The sequence below is a fragment of the Lichenostomus cassidix genome, unplaced genomic scaffold, assembly GCF_008360975.1.
Source record: "Lichenostomus cassidix isolate B80296 unplaced genomic scaffold, HeHo_3.0 HiC_scaffold_466, whole genome shotgun sequence".
Taxonomy (NCBI): Eukaryota; Metazoa; Chordata; class Aves; order Passeriformes; family Meliphagidae; genus Lichenostomus; species Lichenostomus cassidix.
The window spans coordinates 23842-47553 of NW_028148046.1; the positions used below are offsets into that span (position 1 = coordinate 23842).

A 23712-nucleotide genomic window follows, 5' to 3' on the forward strand; every position below is an offset into this window, starting at 1 on the left:
GGTAAATTTTTTTTCTGTTATTGGGGGCTCCATATGAAGTTGCAGCATCTAATGAGATGATACTTGTATGAGTAAAGCCACAGATATTTAATCAATACTCTGCCCATTTAAATGGGTTTTTTAAATTATGTAATCATAGGAACAAGTTATGTACAGTTAAGCTGTTTAAATTAGAAGTGTTTGTCTAAATATCAGTTCTTCAATGTTTTGAGATCGATGGTTTTTCGTATGACCTTTGTAATGAAAGTGATCATGTGTTCTACATTTTGGTTTAGAGATTTTAAAACTTGTTTGTCCACTGAATCTTTTTCCCTAGAATAGCAAACTTTATTATGCCAAGATCTAAACTATGTTTAAATTGTCTTTTTTTTCCATCGAACCAGTTTACCTCAGCTTGCATTAACTTGCTTTGTAAGTTACATATTTACATAACAGAATCATTTTTGTATAAAGGCTTCTTGAAAAAAACTGCTGTATGCCTGGACATAGTGCACAGACTTCCATACCAAAAAATGCTGAAAACATGATAACTAAAGAGATGAGAGGAAATTGTATTCATTTAAAAGGAAATAACATAACCAGAAGTTTAGTTAATCTGACGAAAGAAAGTATTCTTTCACACAGCAGGAAATGAACTCCTAGAAGGTGGTGTTACAGGAGATTGTCAAGGCAGAAAGTTATCAGCATATTAGGAAGAAATGAAATATAGAGAAATCAGATTCTTGAATAAACACTTAAGAAAACACGGTACAACTTGTAACATCCATAATAAAAAGTTTTTAAATTCTGTTGGCATACAAGGGACAGACCACTAATAAAGATGTTTATATTGCTTCTAAAGAGCATCTCCTGTTGCTGAACACAGTAGGCTGAATGAGGTGAACCACTGACTTCATCCAGTACGACATGATGTAGTTTGTAACTTTCAGATATTTCTTAAAAAGCATCTGTGACTTTCAGTATAATAGAAACTGCTCCTGCTTCTCACTTGCATTCTTCTGAAATAAATGCACATTTATTACTCCCATCCCTCAGACATTTTTGTACAAAAGCCTTTTTGTGAAGCTGTGGCTGGCAAAAAAAAATCTATGCTAATTTTTCTCTTCTTTTAGTAACTGCCACTTTTTCTTGGTAAGAAACTCAAAGTGTTTTCTTGCTTCAGGCTTGGATATATATTTCATCTGCAAATACTATGAGGTGTAATGAATTTTCAGGTCTTTTTTGTTGTCATTGTAGAAACAATAAATATGCACTACATGTGCATTTAAAAGTCTATGGTACTGCTGTTCCTCTTTGTCATAATTTTACCTTGATTCTAAATTAACGATACAGTCTAAATGTGAAATCAAAAAAAGCGTGTCGTATGGAGAGATATAATATTCAAATTCTGTTTACATAGCCCCAGACTAAGAAAATCTCATAAATAGAGCAGGAGGAATGAATATGCATCCTGAGAAATGTCAGCAAGGATGAGTGCCTAGTGAAAGCAGTTAGATTAAATAATTTGTCTCTAATGTTAGATATGAGCTATTACTTTCCTATAAATGGTCACATTTATACTGCTTTTGCTTTAAGATTAATGTCAGGAGTAATTAAATTAATGTGCAATTTAGTAGTAGTTAGTTTTTTAGCATTCCACACAAAAATCAGCAATATAACTAGGATCTCTTTTAGCTTTGAAATTTACCCTTTGTAGTCTTGAAGAAAGTATTTCTTATATCAGTAGTTTAAAGGTGGTATTAATAGGTTTTATTCTGTTCTGTTTTGCTTTTTTTTTTTAATTTCTCAGGAATCTCGGTCTAATGCTGATGATTTTTTCAAAGACCTAAATTCACACTGCCCACAGGAAGCAGTGATGCAAGAACAAGATATGCCATTCATTCGAGGTGGACCTGGAGTGTACAAGGTAGTGAAGACTGGCCCATCAGGTCACAACATCAGAAGCTGCCCTAACCTTAGAGGTATCCCAATTGGAATGTTAGTTCTGGGAAACAAAGTCAAGGCAGTGGGCGAGGTATGGATCCTTGTAGCTTCAGTTCATGTCTTCATAGATACCAGTATATAACAGTAGTAAACGCAACAAAAGAATCTGCCTCTCTACAGGTTTGCTTTTCCCCTCCTCATGATAAATACTGACCTTTGAGCTTGGTTTATAAGTACTTATGCAGTCATGTCTTTTGCCTTTTTGCATCGATTGGAATAATGTTAAAATTGCACTGTAGTTATGTGGGCTTACTTATATATTTCTGTTACAGTATTTCTTCCAAAACTGTGATTCTTCTTCTACTACTTTGTCATATTCTTTGAAAGAATTCTGTTTCATTAACAAAATGTTTTCCTAGGACTTAACCATTTAACAAATTCCTGAGTTTCTCTGTATTGATTGTATTAACTTGTTTAGTTGCTGAACTATTGCTGTTTTCTGGGTTGTCCAGTTATGGTGTTTTATGGTTAAGAAGGGCTTAAGGATGAAGTGTGTCATGCTATTTCCTAAATATAATACGAGGAACTAAATTAATACTCATAAAAACTTTTCATGTATATCTGGGTATTATAATTCTCCTGTTGCCACTATCAATTGCAAAGTATATCTTGGTGACTGTTTCTCTCGAGTTTTTATTTAGGCTTATTTGGATGTTCTAAAGTTGTGGTATTGGTGTTTTGCTTCTTCTGAACATAAACAGGTCTAAAATTTTTGGAATTACTCCTAAATGTAAATGTGCCATAAATAGGTTTGGTACTTCAGTCTGCCTCAGCCTGTGGCCTTAATTTAAGAAACTTATTTAACATTTGCTTTGTTAAAGATTGAAATTGAATGTGCTTTCCAGGTACTGTAAGTAATTTCTTACTGAATCTTGCTACTGAATTATTTGAAAAGTCAATAAATTTTGCTTTTTTATGTGTGTGCATCAGGTGACTAATTCAGAAGGTACGTGGGTGCAAATGGATAAGAACAGCATGGTAGAGTTCTGTGAAAGTGATGAAGGCGAGGCATGGTCGTTAGCTAGAGACAGAGGTGGAAACCAGTACCTCCGACATGAAGATGGCAAGTGGTTGTTTTGTTTTATTTTTTTAGATTAACTTAAAAAAGCAATCTAACAGGGGCAATAAAGAAAGATCTGAGTTTCGAACAGGTATAACGTTATCTTACTCAGTTTTTTATTTATGTTGCACATTTGGACTTGAAAGTTGTTTATAAATGCTCTTTAAATGATTTTTTAAAAGAACAGTTAAAATATTTCCCCATGATTTCTTCTGTACCAGCTATGGCTATGGACAATAATTTTAACCATCTTTTTTTTGTTAGCTGTGGGGTTAATTTTTATGCATCTGTTTTACAAAAGGTGTCTTCATGAAAAGCTTTGACCTCAGCAGTCATATTCTGCTTGTGTTTTTAGGTCACGCTTACTGTCAGCCTCTTATTTATTCATTTTAACAGACTCCTTGCCACTTTTCTGGTTTTGACATTTGGAGCCTAAACTGATTTCACACATAGATACTCTAACAATATCACATTACTGTATTAGAACAAAGTAATTCCTTGCTAATACTTAAGTATTTTCTGTAGACACTTGCAGCTTGACTTTCAGGTATAAAACCTTCTGCAAAGAAGGGGAATAACAAGGAGGTTTTCATAAAATAAATAAGTGTTTACATAATACTTCAAACACTTCTTTTGAAGCCAGAGCTTTTCTATTTTCATAGCTATGTGTCTGCTAATGTCTCACTCTAAGGTGTTTGAAGAGCCCAAAAAGATTCTAGAAACTAAATAATTTTGAATTGGAACAGTACCTGATTGTTAAAAGCACATGTATTCAACAATAGGGTTGATAAATCCATTATTTTCTGTTTTAATATGGGGTTGTTTGCTTTTCCAGTAGAAAATCATCTCTGAAATTAATAAATTTAGCAGTGTACAAAAATTTCCATTCAAGAGTGCTTATTTTGAGAAATACATTTAAGTAACTTGACAGTATTTTGCATTTTTAAGTAGTCTTTTCATCTTCAGTAATTGATCTATCAGATCATATTTTCTTCAATTTCTCAAAGTATATGTGTGCTGTAAGAAAGAATTCCCAAATCAAGAAGGGTTTAAACAAGACCCTTGTTTGAAGGCATGTCTTCAGATTCTTGGTGCTTAATGTACTGTTACTGAAGGGCATCTTTGAATATGTCATTGCTCTCACAGAAAAACAGAAGTGCAAGTTCTAGGGCTTTGAGGACAAAACTCTATAGTAGGATTTTTTGCAATGCAGCTCATAGGAATACCATCTTAGAAACTTTCTGACAGGAATCCCATGCCTCAATATACCTATTTTAATCTTTTCTAGCTGAGTCTCTTTTTGTAGGTAGGATGAAGATGGATGTCTCTTGTTCATCTAGCTGAAGTAGTTTAAACTGTTAAATGTGCAATTACTGAGATTTTTCAACCTGTTCTATGATCCTAGTCCACCTCAGTACCATGTAAAACTTAATGTACTTAAGCTATATTTGAAGATTACTTTAAACTGACTGTTTTTATTTGCCATGAAATCAGTTATAAATAATTTTTCATCAGTTTCAATGCATTTGCTAGAGGGAAATAATAAGGATCTGCAGAAGCTCCAGCTAGATTTCCAAATGTCTATTTTTTTGCACCATCTTTCACATTACATTCGTATTTTAATTCTTTAATAAAATTATCATTAAATTCCCATAATGAAGTAGGATTTCTGTCAGAGCCAAGCCAAAAGTCATACTGAATAGTTAGGTCTGTAGGCAGGTATCCAATTAAAACACTTCAGTAAGATCTAGAGTAGCCTCTGATTGAGAAAATTCTAGATCCTTTGTTTTATAAACTGACTTTAAATTTCCAGCTTTCTCCCTCGTAATTTTTTTTTACTTGAATATGTGTTATATGAAGTTCATGCTCTGAAATGTAGTTTTGTCCTGAAATATAATTTTTTAAAAATTCCTTTTAGAGGACTTGTGACTTTTTTTTTTTTTAAATCCATCTCAATTTTCATACATTTAGAAGAAAAAAAAATTTTGAGGTGCCAGCTTGAGCTTTTAAACCTGCATTTGGGATATTTCTTCTGAATGCTTTCTTATGTATCATAGTTAGAATGGTACTTCTGACCACATTAAGTTAGTAATTTCTCTGTAAATCTAAATAGTCAAAGGGGTTCTGTCTCATTTAGTTTAGTTCTACTGTAGTTTTGAATATTATGAAATACTTCATGTTGGTTTAGGTTGGAGGTTGCTTTAGTGTCATACAGAAAACAAAATTGCAGTAATTCATTTACAGATACAAATCTTTCAGGAAAAATCATCTTGTGTCCATTGAACTATTAGGTGATAGCCACAATTAAACGCTTATTGGCTCCAAGTTTGTCACTCTGAAAATTATCATTTCTCCACCTTGCTTTGTCAAAGGAATTTTAACAATTCAAAGAGTAAACACTGCTGAATGGTGTTACTGAAAAAAACCAAGTGTCAAATAATGGCAAAGCTGGCAAGAAACAACTCAGTCAAAAAACAATCTACATGGTATTAAGTCAGCTGTCTTTATATTTTTAGAGCATGGTCTCTGAAGAACAGATGTGAGGTTTTTTGTAGAGAATTTAGTTGTGAGGAAGAGTACTGTCTGTGGAAATAAATATCACTCTTTTGCTTTGTGACTCGTCTTTCTAATGTAAATCAGTTATTAAGAGGTCTAACTCCAAAGTGATGTGGTTTTTTTACAGAGCAAGTCCTTCTAGATCAAAATGTGCAGACTCCTCCCCCAAGTCCTTTTTCAATACAAGCTTTCAGTAAGGGAACAAGCTGTAGTAATGGACAAGGGTTTGACTATGGCCTTGGAAATAACAAAGGTATGTTTTTACACTCATATTTTTAAAAATTATATTTATCTTAAGTTTGCTTATATTTTATTACTCATTTACTGCTTTTTTAGGCACCACAAGTCTTCTCCAAAGCAGTAGTACAATGAATTGCAAACTGTTAAAACTGCTTTTTTCTCTGCTTTAGTTTCACTCAGTCTGAGTATTCTGTGTGAAAAGGGTCATCAAAGATTTGGAATTTAGTTGTGGATTTCTGTAGTGGTAGGCACAAAATTGAAATGCTGAAATGAAAAATTCATACTTGTAAAACAAAATCAGAAAGCGATTTGATTTAGAAAGCACAAGTTTTAAAAAGTCCAGAAATGTTTGTCATCTGTCTTGACAATTTTTAAGTGCCTTTAATGGGTTTACAAGATAAAACATGCCATTTGAGATTTGTTGTGAAATTAAAAAAAAAAATTGTAAAACTGAAATTGTCTTTCAATCACATAGATACCAGGTACAACTGCTGGGAAATAAATAAAATCTAGTTAATTTTACAGACACAAAATAATTGTTTCTTTTTCTTGTAATCATGGTATATTTTGTTGGCAAGATCTGAATATACATGTAACAGCCATCAAAATAAACTCAATCTGCATGCCTTCTGTTCATTTTTTGATTAGTTCTAGAAGATTTAATAATACAGAAGGGACTTCTGTTGAGGCAGATGTTCTTGTGAAATATGCCTGAAACATGATGCTCTGTTACTGTGTTCTTGTATCACTGTACTCTCTCTGTGCCACTACAAATAGGAGCCTAAGGTGTGCATGTGTTTTTTAACACCAGCATATATTTCTTTGTGGTCTCTTAAATAAAATAGCTTAACACTTATTTTAAAGGAGAGAAGGTTAGGAAAAAAATTACTCCTAAATAGTCTAGAATGTTAGTGTCACAACATGAAATAGTTTTATATCATTTCACAGTGGTGTACTGTATAGAGAGTGGTTCTTACTTGTCCATGCAGTTTGATAGGAAACTCTTGTTTGGACAAAGGCTGGAAAAGTTGAAGCATTTTCCTTTTGTTTTATAGAGCCTTTTAAAACTTCTTTTCCCAGTTCATCCATACTCATTACAGAGTAATGATGGAGTCACAAAAGTGAAAGTATTTAAGACATGAGGCAGTATTACAGCTTATCTCTCAATGTCAATTGTGTAATAGTGCAAAAATATTATCTGTTCCTTTTTCTGCAGAAGCATATTAAGACAACAAATTTTTTCTGTGTTGTCCAAAAAAAAAAAATTTAGAAATGAATATGCCATGATAATAGGCATCCTGGTTTCTGAAGACATTTTGATTCTCTTTACTGTATCTTAAACAGTTTCAAAGGGGTTTCTTTGGGATAATACAGTAACAGAAAGTTTGGAACTTCTGGCATTGAATTCCATACCATTTTGTATGTGTTATTTCCTCAACATACCCTTAAGCTGTGATGTTTAGTGTGAGTGAACAACTCAGCTACATGACTATTAATTCTGTATACTGTATTTCCTTCTGAATTGCCCAAGAGCAGAGAGTTTTTGGTAACTATATTGAAAGAATAATGGTCCTTCTTTCCCAAAAATAGAATTCTTCAGCTGTACCATTACTTTATATGCAGTCTTTCTATTTTCTTAGGTCTAAGAAGCTTCGAGTTTCATGAAAAATAAAAAATGGAAGGCACAAGCACGATCTCTTAGGGCAATTTCTGAATTAAGTACTTCTTTTCTAGGTGGTTATTTGTTAAAAGTATTTCTATAGGGATGCCCTAGTTTCAATGAAAATTCAGTCCCATGAAAGAGGGTTTCAAAATGACTGGTCTAATGTAAAGATCCACATAATAGGTCTGTGTTTACAGTATTACCTGTAAGACAGAAGACATGACTTCCACAATGAATCTGTTTAATTTAGGTATGTCTTCTCTCTTCCAGCTGCCTGTGTTCCAGGCAAGATTTTAATATTCCTCATGATTGGCCCTACCCACCTCCATATTTGATTGTTGTGGGCAGATGACTTTCAACCTCTTCTTAAATGTTCTTCCCTTTAAAATAATTACTTATTTTAGGAGTTAGGCATGTTGCATTCAAGAATAATAGTTTGTCAAACATGTAGATCACGGAGTGGCTGGGGTTGGAAGGGACCTCAGAGATCATCTAGGTCCACACCCCCTAGACCAGGTTGTTTAATCACTTCTGGGTTTTTAAGGTAGGAATGATAGCTACAGAAGTACAGATTCCAGTAGTCTTTAGATATACTACTTCCAAAACAGTAAAAGAAAATTGATTTATTGATTCCTGTAGATGATTATTTAGAAGGGCATTCCAGCTCTTTTCTGGTATTTTTGTCTTCTTATTTTTTAACCTAAATTATCAAGAAAATAAATTCAACCTTGGAGTTCTTAGGGTAACAAAGGGTTTGATACCTCCACTGGTCTTTCTCTAATTCCTTAAAAAGACAATTGGTAGTCATCCAAAAATGTTGTAAATTCTGTGTTAGCTGCTAAAATTTTTTTACTAGGTTTTCTACAATGCCATCAAAATTACAGGAATTTGCAGAATAAAGTGACGTTGTTAGGATTTGCCTGGTGATGGTTCAAACTTGAGATTCTCTCAAATTCTTGGTCTCTCCTACCTCATTTTACAAAGTATACTTCAAGTTACAACATGGTGTGGCCTTCTTACTGAGGCGTCATGTATTTCTAATGCTCACATAGAGGTTTTTGAAAATTGGCATTCAGAAATTAAAACTTGGCTTTTAACGTGCTAGTTTTTTGAAGGCCTTCATTTGTGTCACAACAAATGTAGGTAGTTCTTCAGAAAACCAGTTCCAGTTCCTAAGTGGTGCTTACGGATTTTTTAAATTATCTTCAATCTGACCTCGAAAAACAGCATGAGATAATACTTTGAAAGATATTTGCAAAAATGAGCAAACATTTACCAAAGCATTGGCACAGAAATACATTTGCCAGAGCCTAATTACATGTTAACTTTCCCTTCTCATCAGTTTTTCTAATCTTTTTTTCTGCATGTACTGTTGCATGTGTGTATTATTGTAAATGCTAGGGATTTCTGTTTTTTCTTTGGCTGCTCTTCATTTTTTTAGCAAGGCAAATATAAATCTCTATTTTGAAATGTTTAAAATAGTTGCAGTAAAATATCCATGATCTTAAAAGCCAGTTATTTTGTTGCCATGCATGGAGTGAGAGCTTTATGCTTAGCCACAACCAGAGTTGTATGTGGCTAAATGAAACTTATGAGCTTTCTCTATTATCATCATTTAAACTTTGAGTGCCATTTTACTCTGCCTTTCTGGAGAATGACAGGTAACAGGTTGTAGTTTTGACTGTTTTGCCCACTACAGGTGACCAACTGAGTGCCATACTGAATTCCATTCAGTCACGGCCAAATCTCCCAGCTCCTTCCATCTTTGATCAAGCTGCAAAACCTCCCTCTTCCCTAGTCCACAGTCCATTTGTGTTCGGACAGCCCCTTTCCTTCCAGCAGCCTCAGCCACAGCTTCAGAGTAAGTTTGTCAGCCTTACCTGCCTCATCAGTCCATTTCTGCAGCTTTGACATTGCTGTTGTCAGTTGCTTACCAGCTACTAATCATCCCACAGTGCACCTTTCTGGTTTTAAGTTTTTCATGATTCACAAGCATGTGAGGTAATGCTCCCAAAGAAGTATACTTGTTCAACTTTAATTTTTATATTGACAGTATTTTGGTTTTGTATGTATTCTTAACTGTAGTCAAGTCATGAAAGTCCGTTTCCAATATTTTAGGTAACTCTGATTTTTAATTAAGGTAAATATTTCATATAGTACAAAATGTTGATAATTGTTTTAACATGAAAAATGCTGTGCAGTAAGTTATAGGTATTAACTTTTTCTTACCTCCTAAATTTCTACTTCTGTCATTGCTCCTAACTTCAGGGTTGTAGCTGGACAGTGGGAACAACTTGGCACTATTCAAAAGAAATGTTTAGGTAGTTTTCTGTTGGGTGCTCATAGGATCGGCATGGACATGCAAGTTTGCTCCTTGAGGTGAATACCAGCTAACTCAATTACTAATGGCAGGACAGGAAACTTTTGGTTTTGATTAATGAAAACAAAAAGCTGAGCATTCATGGTGGATAGCTGATACTGCAGTAAATTCTCTTATGTGCAGAACAGTTACAGCACAGGTCACAGGAATACTAGTTCACCTGTTTCCCACAAACTGTCTCTCTGAAGTGCTTCAGCTCTTTCTTGAGGGACCTTGTCAGTCAGTTCAGTCTCTATGCATGTGCAGTCCTGCATCTGTCCAGCTCAGCTCATTGAAGGGACAGTGAAGTCCGTGTGAGAACTAGGTTAAAATTTCTAATTCACTTTTACAAGGACTGTCAGCAGTATTCTGACTGGGATCTTCCATAGTTTTGCTGGACTTATACCGACATCCTGAAAGCAGAATATTCTGCTCAAAATAAAACTCCTCAGATAGAACAGCTGATTGCCAGTGGCATCAGTATAGCCTAATTGAGAATTTGTCAAATGTTTATTCTTTCCAATCACTTTTAGTTCTTCTCTTGCTCACAGAATTAAAGTCAGTTGTTCAGCTTTGCATCAAAAATAACCCTAATTGTTTTACTTCAGATTTCAGATTATTTGTCCTTTAGCATTTAGACCTATATTGAATGAAAACAAAAGCCATCTGCTTTTTGACCTGCCCAACAAGATCTTGCTCAATGGATTTGTCTGTCCAAGAGATGTAAATAAACTGTTCAGTAAGCTACACCCATGTTTTGTGTTTCAGTAAGGATCCAATTCAAACAGAAGCCTTTTTTGGTCCAGTGAGGGGGAGCACTGGTGGTCTATCAAATAAAGAAATGATGAAACTAGAAAAGCTTTTCAAATTTGTGTCTGATTTGGGATCTTAGCTCAGTATAAGGTCTCAACCAGTTTGCTTATTTGCCTTCCAGAAGGGCAAAAATTGTCAACCTGAACTAGTGTACTGACTGTGATTTGATACAAGAGCTTTTTTTTTTAATCAGTTTATTACCCAGTGTCAGGTTTGATGCAGATAAAGTAAATTATTCATAAAGGAAAGAAATATTAACATTTTTGTTTTCACAAAATTTAAGAGTAATGTGTGATAAAATTTCCTGTTTAACTTCCTTAGACTTCTGCAGATTTGTTAATCCTCCATTTGCAAGTTCATCCAAATTCAGCATATTGTCAGGGAGGCCTGTAAGAAATATCCATATACTTGTTCATTCAATAGTCTAGAGCAGCTATAATAGAAGTGTGACAGAAACTAATTTTAAGTATGCAATTTTAATTCATTATTTCTAAATCACTTTATAGCCTCCTGTTACCAAACAGTAATTAAAAGTTAAATCCATTAAACAACACATCCTAAGAGTCCATATCAAGTGAATTGAATTTTTGCCCTAGATATGCTTAGTTTTAGTTTCAAATTATGTGCTCCATCCTTAAGTACTCCTCCTGCAGCAAAGTTAGATTTTAAAATTAAAAAGAATGTTTATAGTCAATAACTGCTATAGTAAATGGACTAATGATAGTCTAATAGTTGAGAGAAGTTGGGCCAGCCTAGGTTTCCATGTCTGCAGAGGTTATATACTAAATACCAGTCTTGATTAAAAGTCAGCTGAAATAGTTCAATCTATACTTCAATAAGTAGTAGTACTTATATTTTCTGTTCTCCCTCACATACCTCTACCCTTGGGGACAAATTTGTTTTGGAAGCATAATTCTGAGGAAAGTTAAGATCCTGCTGAATATCCTCTAGAATTATTACCTTATTTTAGATTTTTATAATAGGAAGAAAAATGTTGATCAGATATAAACATACTTTTTGTTGGTGACAGATTATGGTTTTCCTTAGAACTGTTTGTAGCTAGCTGGTTTTTTAGGAGGTGTTTCTGTGCTTGGGGTTTGGTTTGGTTTGCGCATTCATTTAAGGAAGAGAGAAAGGGCTTGTCAGAACCTTTCATCCTCCGATACACTGGTTATTTTTTTTCAGAAATACTGCAGTTCCTGAGATACAATTCTTGAAGAAATAGAGTGTCTCTGTTATTCTTTTCACATCATAAATAAGTAACATATAAGCATAAATAATAAGACGTCTGTGTTATATCAAAGAATTTTTTTCAGAAAGGATATTATTAAAAAAACAAAGGGAAACTCTGTTACTCAGTTTTGTATTATTTGATAGAGCTCTGTGAAGGGCTTATTGTCCTACTTGATTCCTTTGCTAATTTTCAAACGAGGTTACACAAGAGATTGTTTTCGTTTTCATGGGGACAGACAAAATTAAGGTACTCTTGCCATTTATTTTAATTCCTTGTCAATCTTGTATGCAACTAAAAGTTAAAAAAAGGTAGAAGAGATGGCAAAAGATACTTGGAGTACAAGAACATCTGTGTTGACTTGGAGCCTTAGGAAGAATTTTTTTTCCCTTAAGATCACAAGTTTATGTATATTTCTTTAAATATTTGACCAAAACAGGCTGTAATTACTGCAGCCTGTTTATGCTTGCTTCTGAGAAGTTTGTAAGATCATCAGTAACAGATTTGTTTGTGACTGCCAACTCCCATAGCCACAAGATTATTACTGATTTGCTTGATTTATTTGTGTCTGAAATTCATTAAAAGCATATAAGACTCAAATTTCTGAGTATAGGGTAAGTGTGGAAGCCTAGAGCATCATGGAAAATCTTGTTTCTCAACCTTCAGCAATATGTGCTGGATCATGAATCTCCTCAGATGTGGCAAGTCAGGGAAACAGGATCTTGACATGCTGTCCAGCATCAGTTACCAAATTTGACGATTGGCTGTTGAGCTCTGAAGTAAAGGAGAGAAGTGTGAGACTTTGCAGTCACCAGTGTTGGACCTTTATGCCATATTTTCTCACACCTGAGCTGATACTGCAAATGAAGACTGGATTTCTGGGCTGAAACAGCTCTGGACCCCTGTGACTTCTGATATGTTCAACCTCTTCCAAAGCAGTCCTGGCATATTGCTTGAGGTACTGCTTCCTGGTCCAGGCAGAAGCTGCAGTGCTGAGCTGCTGTTCAATACAGTGACCTTCAGGCTGCTTCCTGTCCAATCCGTACTGTAGAGCTGCAGTCCAACCATCCGTAATTAGCTCCTGGCATTCTTGTCAGGAGCTCCTTCAATACATCCCTTCAGTATTGTGCAGTCGGTTTCTTTTTGGTTTTGTTCCTTTCCCATCTAGGTGCTGCTTAAATGGCATTTAGAGCCACAGTGCTTCTCTGCATTTTCTAAAACTGTAGAGGGGAACAAAAGACAGGCACACGTGGAGCACATAACCCTTCTGGGTAGTGTTTCAGTAAAATGAAGGGAGAGAATATTCTCAACCAGGCATGGTGATCTCTTCTGTGTTCTGCTGAAATTACTTAATCATCATGTAAATCAATGATAACTGGCCTAACTGTTCTTTCAAATACTGCATATTGCAAAAGCATCATGCCTGAAAATTTGAGCTAAATTAAATGGTCTCATAACCTAGGCTTTCCAGATTTTATAGGCAAGGACATATATAAAACGTACATTTGTCCAGGTCAATCCAAAACCATACTTGGAGGGACTGGTATGGTAAAGGTTGGAGGAAGAATGTAAATTGTGTCAAGTGATTTTTTAGAAATAATTGTCTCTTATCACATCTTCAGAAGTTATAGTTACAAATTAGAAAAGCATTGAATTATTTTTTTTATCTACCCTTCCAGCACAGGAATGCTTCTTTCAGTTAGTAAACTTAAGTGGCTCAAGGTTTGGAACACCCCACCTTTGGTATAGAATATTGCTAATATTTTTCTAATGGTACCATATTTCAGCTTTTGGTTTCATTCATTCCCCTACTTTACACATACCAAATACTTGTTTTAATATTCAAATAATATTAATATTAATATTTTTTTACTTCAGGGCATTCTTTTATTCATGGAAAAAAATTTTTTTTGAAAGTCCTAGTCCTGCTTTCAGTATGACATTTGGCATTTTCAGGAGGTGAAGAAAGATACATTGATTGCAATCAATCGATTGCTTGAAGAGATTCAGCTAACAGCTGTATTGTAGCTTCCATATCAGTAAAAGTGAGTGAAAGAGGAATACATTGTTTTTGAAGAGGCATCCATTGCTTAGGCAACACAGCAAAGGCAGGTCAGTGCTTTCCTTCCTCATGATGAAGAAAAGAAGTGGCATTTCAGAAGAAACTTGAGCTTAACTCCACTTTCCAGTGACATTTTACCAATTTGATAGCTTGTTTAAAGAAGCCTCAAATGAACCAGTTAGTGGTATGCCTTGCTTCTTAGCTTTCCTCAGAGGAAGTAGGCACAGCTGTTAAAGACTCCATCCTGCTGTAGAAATTGAATTGCCTCTTATGCCTCCATATTGTGTAGCTTTTCAAGGTGGAGCTATATCCATGTAGTAGGAAAGAGCATGACTAAAGATACACTGTCACATTTGAATGGGCCATGAGACAGGCCCTGCCTGCCTTGTATTTCAAGTTTTTGTTGTCTTTGAGGATGTTTCAAAAAGAGGGAGTCCTGGTCAAAATATTGGTCCCTGAGGCTGGCCAGTTATCCTGGAGAGACATAGATTGTCATTCTTTGACCTACAACCCCCTTGAAATTATTTAGCAGTAGTAGTGCATTGCTCAACACTGGGTTACAGCATTGTAAAATGTAAATATTCAGACGCAGAATGAAAGAATGACGTATAAGTGTGCATTCATGAAAGTGGATGTAGTAAAGATTTATTTTTTAAATTATTTTAATTATCTATAGAGTGGGATGCCAGTGTATCAAATTGACATTTTTAGGTTTGCCTCTACTGCTATTTTTTTGCTCCTAATGTTTATCTGCCTTTTACCTTTAAAAATTGACAGGCTGACATCCTGTTACTCAGAAGCTATATTGTTGTTATTGGGTCTCTCCAAAACATTTGTAGGTATCAAAAGTAGGTAATACTGGTCTCAAATCTGTTAATACTGTGTTGATAAATTAAAGATTAGTTTCTTTTTTTAAAGAATGAAATTCTTACTTCAAATGTGTGAACACCTGCTCATTGTAATGTCTCTAGAATCATAGCTCATTGCATAAGATAGCAGGGTTAGTACATTCATATGTATAAGTTAGTAAATACAGTGCCAGACAAAAAGATGTCTTAAGTAGTGTAGGAATTAAAATTATTTATTTTCAGTACAGCTACCTTATACCTACTCCGTTTGTACAGAAGGAGTACAGAGTGTCTTCTGACATACACATTCTCTTTACAATTATTACTTCAGTAAGAGTTTTACTTACATTTTGTCCAAAGGATGCAATAGGTTTTAAAATTAAAACCAGGAAAAAAATAGGAAAATTAGAACAATAACATTATAGACTGAAAGAAAAAGTCCCTATTATTTCTCTCCAAGTTTCATTTTCATAGAGCTGTACTTCTAACAGATTTGGTGTCAGTAGACCCTACTGAAATTATCTTGGATGGCATCAGAATTTTTCTTAATTCAAGATTATTTTTAGGAGCAGATACAGGTATTTTTTCATGTATGTGCTGTGTGGTAGACACTCATCTACTGCTAGTTATGTCTCTTGTATTGAGGAACTCCACATTGCATAAGTGATGTTTTTCAAAACATTACATTGAGGTGCAATCACTTTTGGAAACAGTGTTTTAAAGTGTTTAATATCTTTTATTTCATTCTTTCCAGTGATTAATAAGACTCCAACACAAAATTAGATGTTCTCTAATTTTCACTACAGAATGTGTAAATTGATCATCTAGAAGGCCATATTGAAGTTCTAAATAATTAATCTCTGAATTGACAGATTAAATGTTAGCATTTCAAACCTGGGTTCAGTTCAAAACTAGACACTGCTGGTTTTTATAATAAACCATCAATCTCATTGGCTATACTCCTTATGTTACATTTATAGATCCTAGAAACTAATACTGAAATCACAGCATTTTTAGATCACAGAAACTGATCTACTGCGTTCTACTACACATTACTGTCTGTCATTTAAAACTGATGTAGGAATCTAAACACTGAATTCAGAGTACTTAACAAAGGAGATGCAAATCATTTAAAATGTTTGTTTTTATCTTTGCTGCTTTTCCATTGAATCTGTGCTGCTTCTGTGCAACTGTTTTCCACTGTAGAATCTCCATCCTGCTGCCTTGCTTCTCGTGAGCGTATATACAAAACTAGTGATGTAGCTGGGCCTGCCTCTGCTATTTCATCTCTCTCTCACAAACTGAAGGGTGGGTATGCATGACAACGTAGCAAGGTTATTCAGATTTTTTACATGCAAAATGTTTTGGGATTGTTTTTTTTCTCCCTCCACTCATTTTCATTTCATTCATGTAATAAAATGTTTTGAAAGCGAATGTTGAAGTTTGGTATTTCTTGGGAGCTCATCTGATGTAATCATTCAGTGTTGCCTTCCCAAGTTGCAGCAACTCCATGATACACAATCTAGCTGTCTCTGCTTTGTAAACAGGGAAGTGACTGTTAATCTAATTACACCTTTTTTCAAACAATAGGCATAAGAAGTGTGTAAGAAGAAACAGGAAACAAAATCTGGGATTTTTTTTTTTTTTGCTTACAGTCAAAGCAGCTTGCTATATTACGTGGTTTTTCCTTTGGGAGATTTTTTTTTGTGCTGATACTTTAGAATGCTAATTGGGCTTATCTATCTGTATATGTGCAAATCCAAGCCTTTGTTTTTTTTAAAAACAAGATACTTTGTTGTTGGAAGCTATTGTTAGGCTACAGCTTTCATAAGCAGTTTTGTTCTGGAATGTTTTCCTCATTGCTGTTTGCTAATCGTGCATGTACTTTAAATTTGATACTTTGCTGAATGGCTTGAAGTCTTCTGTGTCCTCTAAAATTGTCATCTTTTGCCTTCCTTTTTCTCTTTTATGAAGCGTTTTGTTAAAGTTTCTATCTAAAGTGTTTTCTCATCTGGCAGACCTTTAAGTAATCTTTCCATTTGTTTCTGGGAAAAATGTGTATAAAAGTAATTCCAATTTGCATTTCAGAATTTATCACTAAATAAGCATCTCAAAATAGCTCATCAGGAAAACTGGTGAATAACTAAGCTGGCGTGATTGAAGTGGTTGGACTGATACTTAAGAATTTTTTTTCTTTTAGCAAGAACAGTCATTTTATAAACCACCATTTACCATGCTGTTTCTTGCCTTCCTATTCCATCTCCCCCCTCCAAGTGAAAAACAAGTATAGAACTCAAAAGAATGAAGACAGATTAGGCTCTCAAAATTGATTGAATATTTGAGATACTATATTTTACTGTTTGCATTTGATGTATTATTCCTGAATATAGACACAATATTTCTTCCCTGCCCAGAGAACTATGAACTTCTGCCATGTCCTGGGAAGGCAGGAGAGTATCCTAACCTTCCAGCTTGTTAAATATTCCAGTATAATTCATTACCTGCACTTTTCTGTTGTTGATTTTATTGTAATGTGTTTAAATATTGAAATAGCAAAATAATAATAATATTTTTTTTGTAACCTGAGGAAGCCTCTGGGTTGGTAAATCCTGCTAATGCTGCTCAAAAGAAATTATTTTTAATACCGTGAGATAATAAGAAAAAATGGCATGTATTTTCTAGCATAGGGATAAGGGTTTGTGATTGAGAAACAAAAACTGGTTTGTTTTTGAGAACTTCAGAAAGTTGCTTCAGCTCCCATAATACCTAAGAAACAAACACTGATTCCACAGCTTCTCATACTGAAGGTACTAGATATAAGGTAACTGTCAGCCCTGTTCCCATTAGAAATCAAGGCCTAAATTTGCGAATATTCTCTGATTAATTGAAACTTTATTTTTTAAGAAATAGTTGCTTTCCCAAAAATGTGCCCAGACAAGTGCAATAACCATTTAATATCTAGGAAAGTATAATATTCCTAAGTACTGTGTCCTAATTCTGCAGGCCTTACTAGGGAAACACTTCTCATATTGAACTGATGAAAATTCTAAATCAGAAGGATTTAACTCTGTGTTCAAGATTTTGCAGTGTAAGGATTTATGGAGAGACAGTTTTATTAACTGCTGCAAGCCTTAATGAGCTGCTTTTTGCATATATTTGTTGTGTATGTACTTCTGTTAAGCTACCTGTAGTTCCTATAGCTCCTATAGTCTTACAGCTCTATAGAGTAATGTATGTACAAAGTCACTGTGCATAGGACTAATAAATTCGTGCTTCAAAGTAAAAGGACATCATTGACCAGAGTTGGCCATTTTACTTAGTGGTTGAAAAACGTGTCTGTTTTTGTGTGGGGGAGGTTTAAGTGTTCTGGTAGTAGAATATGGTTAGATTGTGGTCTTTAAAAAGTAAATTCCTCAGATTATCAGTTTAAGTAGTTTTGAGCATATTTGTCAATCTGTTGCCCAGTTTCCCTTGTTTACTTCAGTGTTTACTGCCTACAATTCCTGACTTTTAAACATTACAGGAAATAAATCTTAGCAATACATTTGATCTCTATGCAAGTCTCCTGTTGCAGTCAGTCTGTCACATGTTGAGATAATAGATAAATAGTCCCTGGTTTCTGTTGCAACGGTGGTAAACTTAGTTAACTCCTGTAATTTTAGCTAATTATGTACATTATGTCCTTTACTAGTGTTTTGTAGAAACAGTGGACTGTGCCTTTTGATACCTCCATAGTAGTGTTTTCTCTGTAGAAACTTCCTAACACTTGTTTCTATGTATCTTTGGGAAAAGAAATGTACTGAAAGTATTCTAGGGGTAAAAAAACCCTTCATGTTTCCTTTCATTTTGATGTGAACAGAAGCATGTGTTTGATCTTTATCTTGTGTTCGGGTCTTTAGTCCTTCTTTTGTACTCTTAAAGGTGTCACTGTCAGCATATAACAACTCAGTTATAAAATATTATACAGGTGACCGAATGAATTTCACAGGAGCTGCTAGACCGATTTCTCCAGCAGGAAAATCAGACATGTCATCAAAACACAGAGCTGACTGCAGGTCACCCAAGCTTGATGTGCGGATGAACAGAGCTGCTGCTGAGCAGAAGAAACCCAGAAACACTGACGGCTTGTCTGCCAGTGAGTGTCTGATGCTGAAATCAGACGCCGCCAAGCTGCGGTCAGACTCGCACAGCAGGTCTTTGTCGCCAAATCATAACACTTTGCAAACACTAAAAACTGATGGAAGAACAACTCCTGGTCTGAGAGCTGAATCTCCAGGGCCAGGAACCCGGTCGACTTCTCCGAAGACAAAGACGCTTACAGCTGTTAGATCTGGTGCTAGTTCTCCACGATCCTCATCGCCTCATGACAAAACTCTACCTCAGAAAGTTTCATCCCCTGTAAAAACAAAGCTTGATCCTCCTCGAGAACGCTCCAAATCAGATTCTTACACGTTAGATCCAGACACCCTTCGCAAAAAGAAAGTGCCGCTAACAGAACCCTTAAGGGGGAGGTCCACTTCACCCAAACCAAAAATTATTGCAAAAGATGAGAAACCTGCTGCAGAAACTGAAAATAGAGCTCCTTCCCCTCATGTCGTACAAGAAAATCTTCACAGTGAGGTAGTTGAAGTCTGTACTTCGAGTACCTTAAAGACTGACAGCATTACAGATACCACCTGTGAAGACAACACCGAATTCAGAAGTGTGGATGATAGTTCTAACAAAGTTCATTTCAGCATTGGAAAAGCACCACTGAAGGATGAGCAAGACATGAGAGCATCTCCAAAAGTGAGCCGTAAATGTGCTGGCAGGCATACAAGACCCAAAAAGGAAAAATCCAACTTCCTTTTCAAAGGCGATGGCTCCAAGCCCATAGAGCCTGCCAAGCAAGCAATGTCGCCTTCTGTTGCAGAATGTGCTCGAGCTGTATTTGCTGCATTTCTTTGGCATGAAGGAATAGTTCACGATGCTATGGCATGCTCATCTTTTTTGAAGTTTAATCCAGAACTGTCCAAAGAGCATGCACCCATACGAAGCAGTCTTACTCAACAACCTGCAGAGGAAAAGGAAACCAAGTTGAAAAATAGACATTCGTTGGAAATATCATCTGCCCTTAACATGTTCAACATCTCACCTCATGGACCAGATATATCGAAAATGGGTAGCATCAATAAAAACAAAGTCCTCTCTATGTTAAAAGAACCACCTCTGCATGAAAAGTGCGAGGATGGAAAAACTGAAACTACCTCCTTTGAAACATCCAGTCATCACACAATGAAATCCAAGTCTCCTCTTCCATTAACATTGCAGCACCTAGTAGCTTTCTGGGAAGATATTTCTTTAGCAACCATTAAAGCAGCTTCCCAAAACATGATTTTTCCAAGTCCTGGTTCTTGTGCAGTCTTAAAGAAGAAGGAAAGTGACAAAGATAACAAAAAAGCTAAAAAGGAGAAAAAGAAAAAAGAAAAGGTAGAGACTAGGCCAAGGGGAAATCTTTTTGGTGAGATGGCTCAGCTTGCCATGGGAGGACCTGAAAAAGACACCATCTGTGAGTTGTGTGGAGAATCCCATCCATATCCAGTGACTTACCACATGAGACAAGCTCATCCAGGTAGGACTTCATATTTTTAATTTATTTAAAGTATATTTCACACACATGTTCTGGTATAGTTACTATTATGAAAATGTGTCAGGCTATCCTTTCTATTATATACACTAAATTAAAATTCATACTTGCATACAAAGTACTGGCACATCTTTGTGTGTAATTCTAAGTAGTTACAGATCTAAACTTTCAAAGTTGTTTGAAACAAGGTCAGAATAGTGCTCTGACTTTACAGTAGCTCTTCAGAAACGTGCCATTTTTTGCACTTTAGGATTTGAAACTGCTGAGAAAATTGAAAATAAAATGAAAAATCAGATTGGTCAGAGTTTCTACACTGCCAGAAGTTTTCTGTTCTACTGTCAAGAGTAGAAAACCTCTGTCTGCTGTGACAGTACTGGATATCAGTGGCTTAAAATTTTTTGTGTACTTGCTAATATATACTTTTTTTATAGTTCTGTGTGCAAAGTTAAAGCAAAATTACTATTCAGCAATTATCAGTGTCCTGAATCTTTCTGAGAAATTCTAATCAACAAAGGAATATGCTCCATTCCCTCTTAAACTTTGTTAGCTAGGAGGCAAGGTTTTCATGTTTGTTAAATTACTAGGAACTGTTGGCTAGCTTATAATACTGGTGATGTTACCATCACTTAGGTGTCTGAATAGGGAGCTGTTCATGCTTTGGACAGGTTCATTATAAAAACCTGAAAACTACAGTGCGTTTGGATTCTTTGGACACTGGTGAGACACATTGACAAGAACCTTATTTTGTAATCAATTCAGACATACAGAAAAAGTAGAAAATTAGGCCAGGAAAAGACAAGTGTCTTCCTTTCCCCCCTCTTCTTTTACATCAATAAATAATAGAGTAATAATCTTTCTTCTGAAGTAACTTGTTCTCACCTTTCCCCTGATACAGGCTGTGGCCGCTATGCAGGTGGCCAAGGTTACAATAGCATTGGGCACTTCTGTGGAGGATGGGCTGGGAATTGTGGCGATGGTGGCATTGGAGGGAGCACCTGGTATTTGGTTTGTGATCGATGCAGAGAAAAATATCTCCGTGAAAAGCAAGCAGCAGCAAGAGAGAAGGTATTTTCAGCTCATACGTTTAGCTGTCCATCTGCTTAATTGTGCTGTGTTCACAACTTGAAAAGAAGGGTTAGTTTAAGGAATCTGAATTATGAATTTCACTATTTAGAAGGTTTTGGAATATCCTGTTATCATTGATAGGTTTAAGATAATAAAATAGAAACTTAGCTGACTTCTGAGCAGATTTCTTCCCTTCAGATTGTAGTGTTTTCAAATTTGTAAAATAATTTTATTTTTTTATCCCAATATAACCAGAGGATTGAATGTAATTAATTTTTTAAGTATCTGTCAGTTTATTTAAATTTGAATGGTTTTGTTTGCTGAAATGAGTGCCATTTTAACTTTGTGTTTATAGTTTAATGATCCTCATAATCCAGATCATTGGATACAAGATGCCACTAGAGCAGTTTTTAATGGGAATAGTACAAGTGATGTTTTTCTTATATTGGTCTTCCAGGACTAATTTGAAATTATTATTATTATTATACTTATTAAAGTATGCAAATATGTTGATGTTTTAAGGTAAAAAGATCAATGCTAATTTAACTTTATTTTTTAAACTAAACTTTCTGAAACTTTTTTTGCACGCAAAATTGATCCTGAGGTAAATGTCAAAAAGTACTAGCTGTTTATTAAAGGTTTGCAAAGGAAGGAAAGTAATAGAAATGCATTTTGTCATAGAAGGTATTTTACAGGAGGTAGAATTAAGCAGCCCTAGTCTAAGCTATGTTGTCAGATTTTCCTGTGGTGAATTTAATTATACAGTATTTCAATTTATCTAGATCAAACAATCTAGGAGAAAACCAATGCAAGTTAAGACACCTCGTGCCTTGCCAACTATGGAAGCTCATCAAGTGATTAAAGCCAATGCTCTGTATTTACTATCACTGAGTAGTGCTGCTGAGCCCAGTATCCTCTGCTATAACCCTGCAAAAGCATTTCAGTCTCAACTTCCCAGTCTCAAAGAAGGAATTTCTGAAGACTTTCCCATAAAGATGCCATGTCTCTATCTACAGACATTAGCAAGGTACTTAAAAGAAGTGTATTAATATTGATTTTGACACTCATCTGTGTATAGTGTTGGATAAAAATGTGTATGTAAACTGTATATATAAACTATGTATATATATAAATGTATATTTTCCTAATTCTTTATGTTTTTTCCTCTGTCTCTTTTGATCCACGATCTTGTTAAATTTTTTAGATTGTATTTTCTCCTAGAGGTCAAGTAATGCCCTAAGTAGCTTTTGTATGCTAAGTATTTTATAATAACAATTCTGTTTCTGTCCAAAGAATTCAGAATTTCCCAAAGAGTTTAACTTAGTGTGTTAGTAGCTAAGTGCTTCTTATGTGTGCTACTTTTTCCTCTTATTTTTCCTTCTTAAAAATAGTAAGAAGGAAACCAGAACACTTGTGCTTTCTTGGTATTTCTAAGTAGATTTCACTGTAGTGTCTCTTGTTTATGTTGGGTAGACATTTGGGCCTAAAATACATTTGGGAAGTAACTAATGAAAATACTAAAAAGATAGAAAGGGGTGATCCCCATTCCCTGTTGGTTTAAAATGCCACTGTATTTTCCATGAGCACTTTGTAGTCACAACCAGCTTAAAAGCATTAATAGGTGAAGAGTAAGTGAATAGCATTGGCTAAGTGTATTGGCAAACTACTTTTGTTTTTGTGTGTGTTTCAGCAATTTTTAATCTTAAATCCTAATTTAAAAATCTGATTTGGTGTAGGCATCATCATGAAAACTTTGCTGGGTACCAGGATGACAACCTCTTCCAGGATGAGATGAGATACTTGCGCTCAACTTCAGTTCCTGCTCCATACATCTCCGTTACTCCTGATGCCAGCCCTAATGTCTTTGAAGAGCCAGAGAGCAACATGAAATCTATGCCCCCAAGGTACTTCCTTGTAATTCTAGGTACTGCATACAGATATTAAAGCAGTAGCATAACACCAGTTTTTAAAAAAAGGAAAACATTGCTGCAGTTAAGAAGCTAAAGGATCAGATCAGTCTCTGAAATGCAGCATAAAAGCCAAAAGCATATGAAGTTGTAGTTAGAAAATCTTCAGTAAATCGTAGCATATCAGATATATTTTCAACTGTTGGCAGTGGAATATGTTTGACTGTAAATATGCAAGGAATATACAAATAAGAACTGAAACTTTTAACTGTACTTCGCACCAATTACTTCACTCTAGA

At 35.1% G+C, this 23712-nt stretch overlaps 1 protein-coding gene across 1 annotated transcript in view; it reads left to right on the forward strand.

The window, feature by feature from the left end:
* LOC146420241 (E3 ubiquitin-protein ligase MYCBP2) overlaps positions 1-23712 on the forward strand; it is a gene marked incomplete at its 5' end in the record, with an annotated part of 72898 nt that overhangs the window by 23677 nt on the left and 25509 nt on the right. Inside the window, 9 exons of the mRNA XM_085048503.1 lie at positions 1790-2014; positions 2914-3046; positions 5727-5852; positions 9202-9363; positions 16022-16123; positions 18783-20426; positions 21337-21506; positions 22289-22533; positions 23243-23410. Of these exons, the coding sequence (XP_084904629.1) occupies positions 1790-2014; positions 2914-3046; positions 5727-5852; positions 9202-9363; positions 16022-16123; positions 18783-20426; positions 21337-21506; positions 22289-22533; positions 23243-23410 (2975 nt within the window). The remainder of the gene's footprint in view (positions 1-1789; positions 2015-2913; positions 3047-5726; positions 5853-9201; positions 9364-16021; positions 16124-18782; positions 20427-21336; positions 21507-22288; positions 22534-23242; positions 23411-23712) is intronic.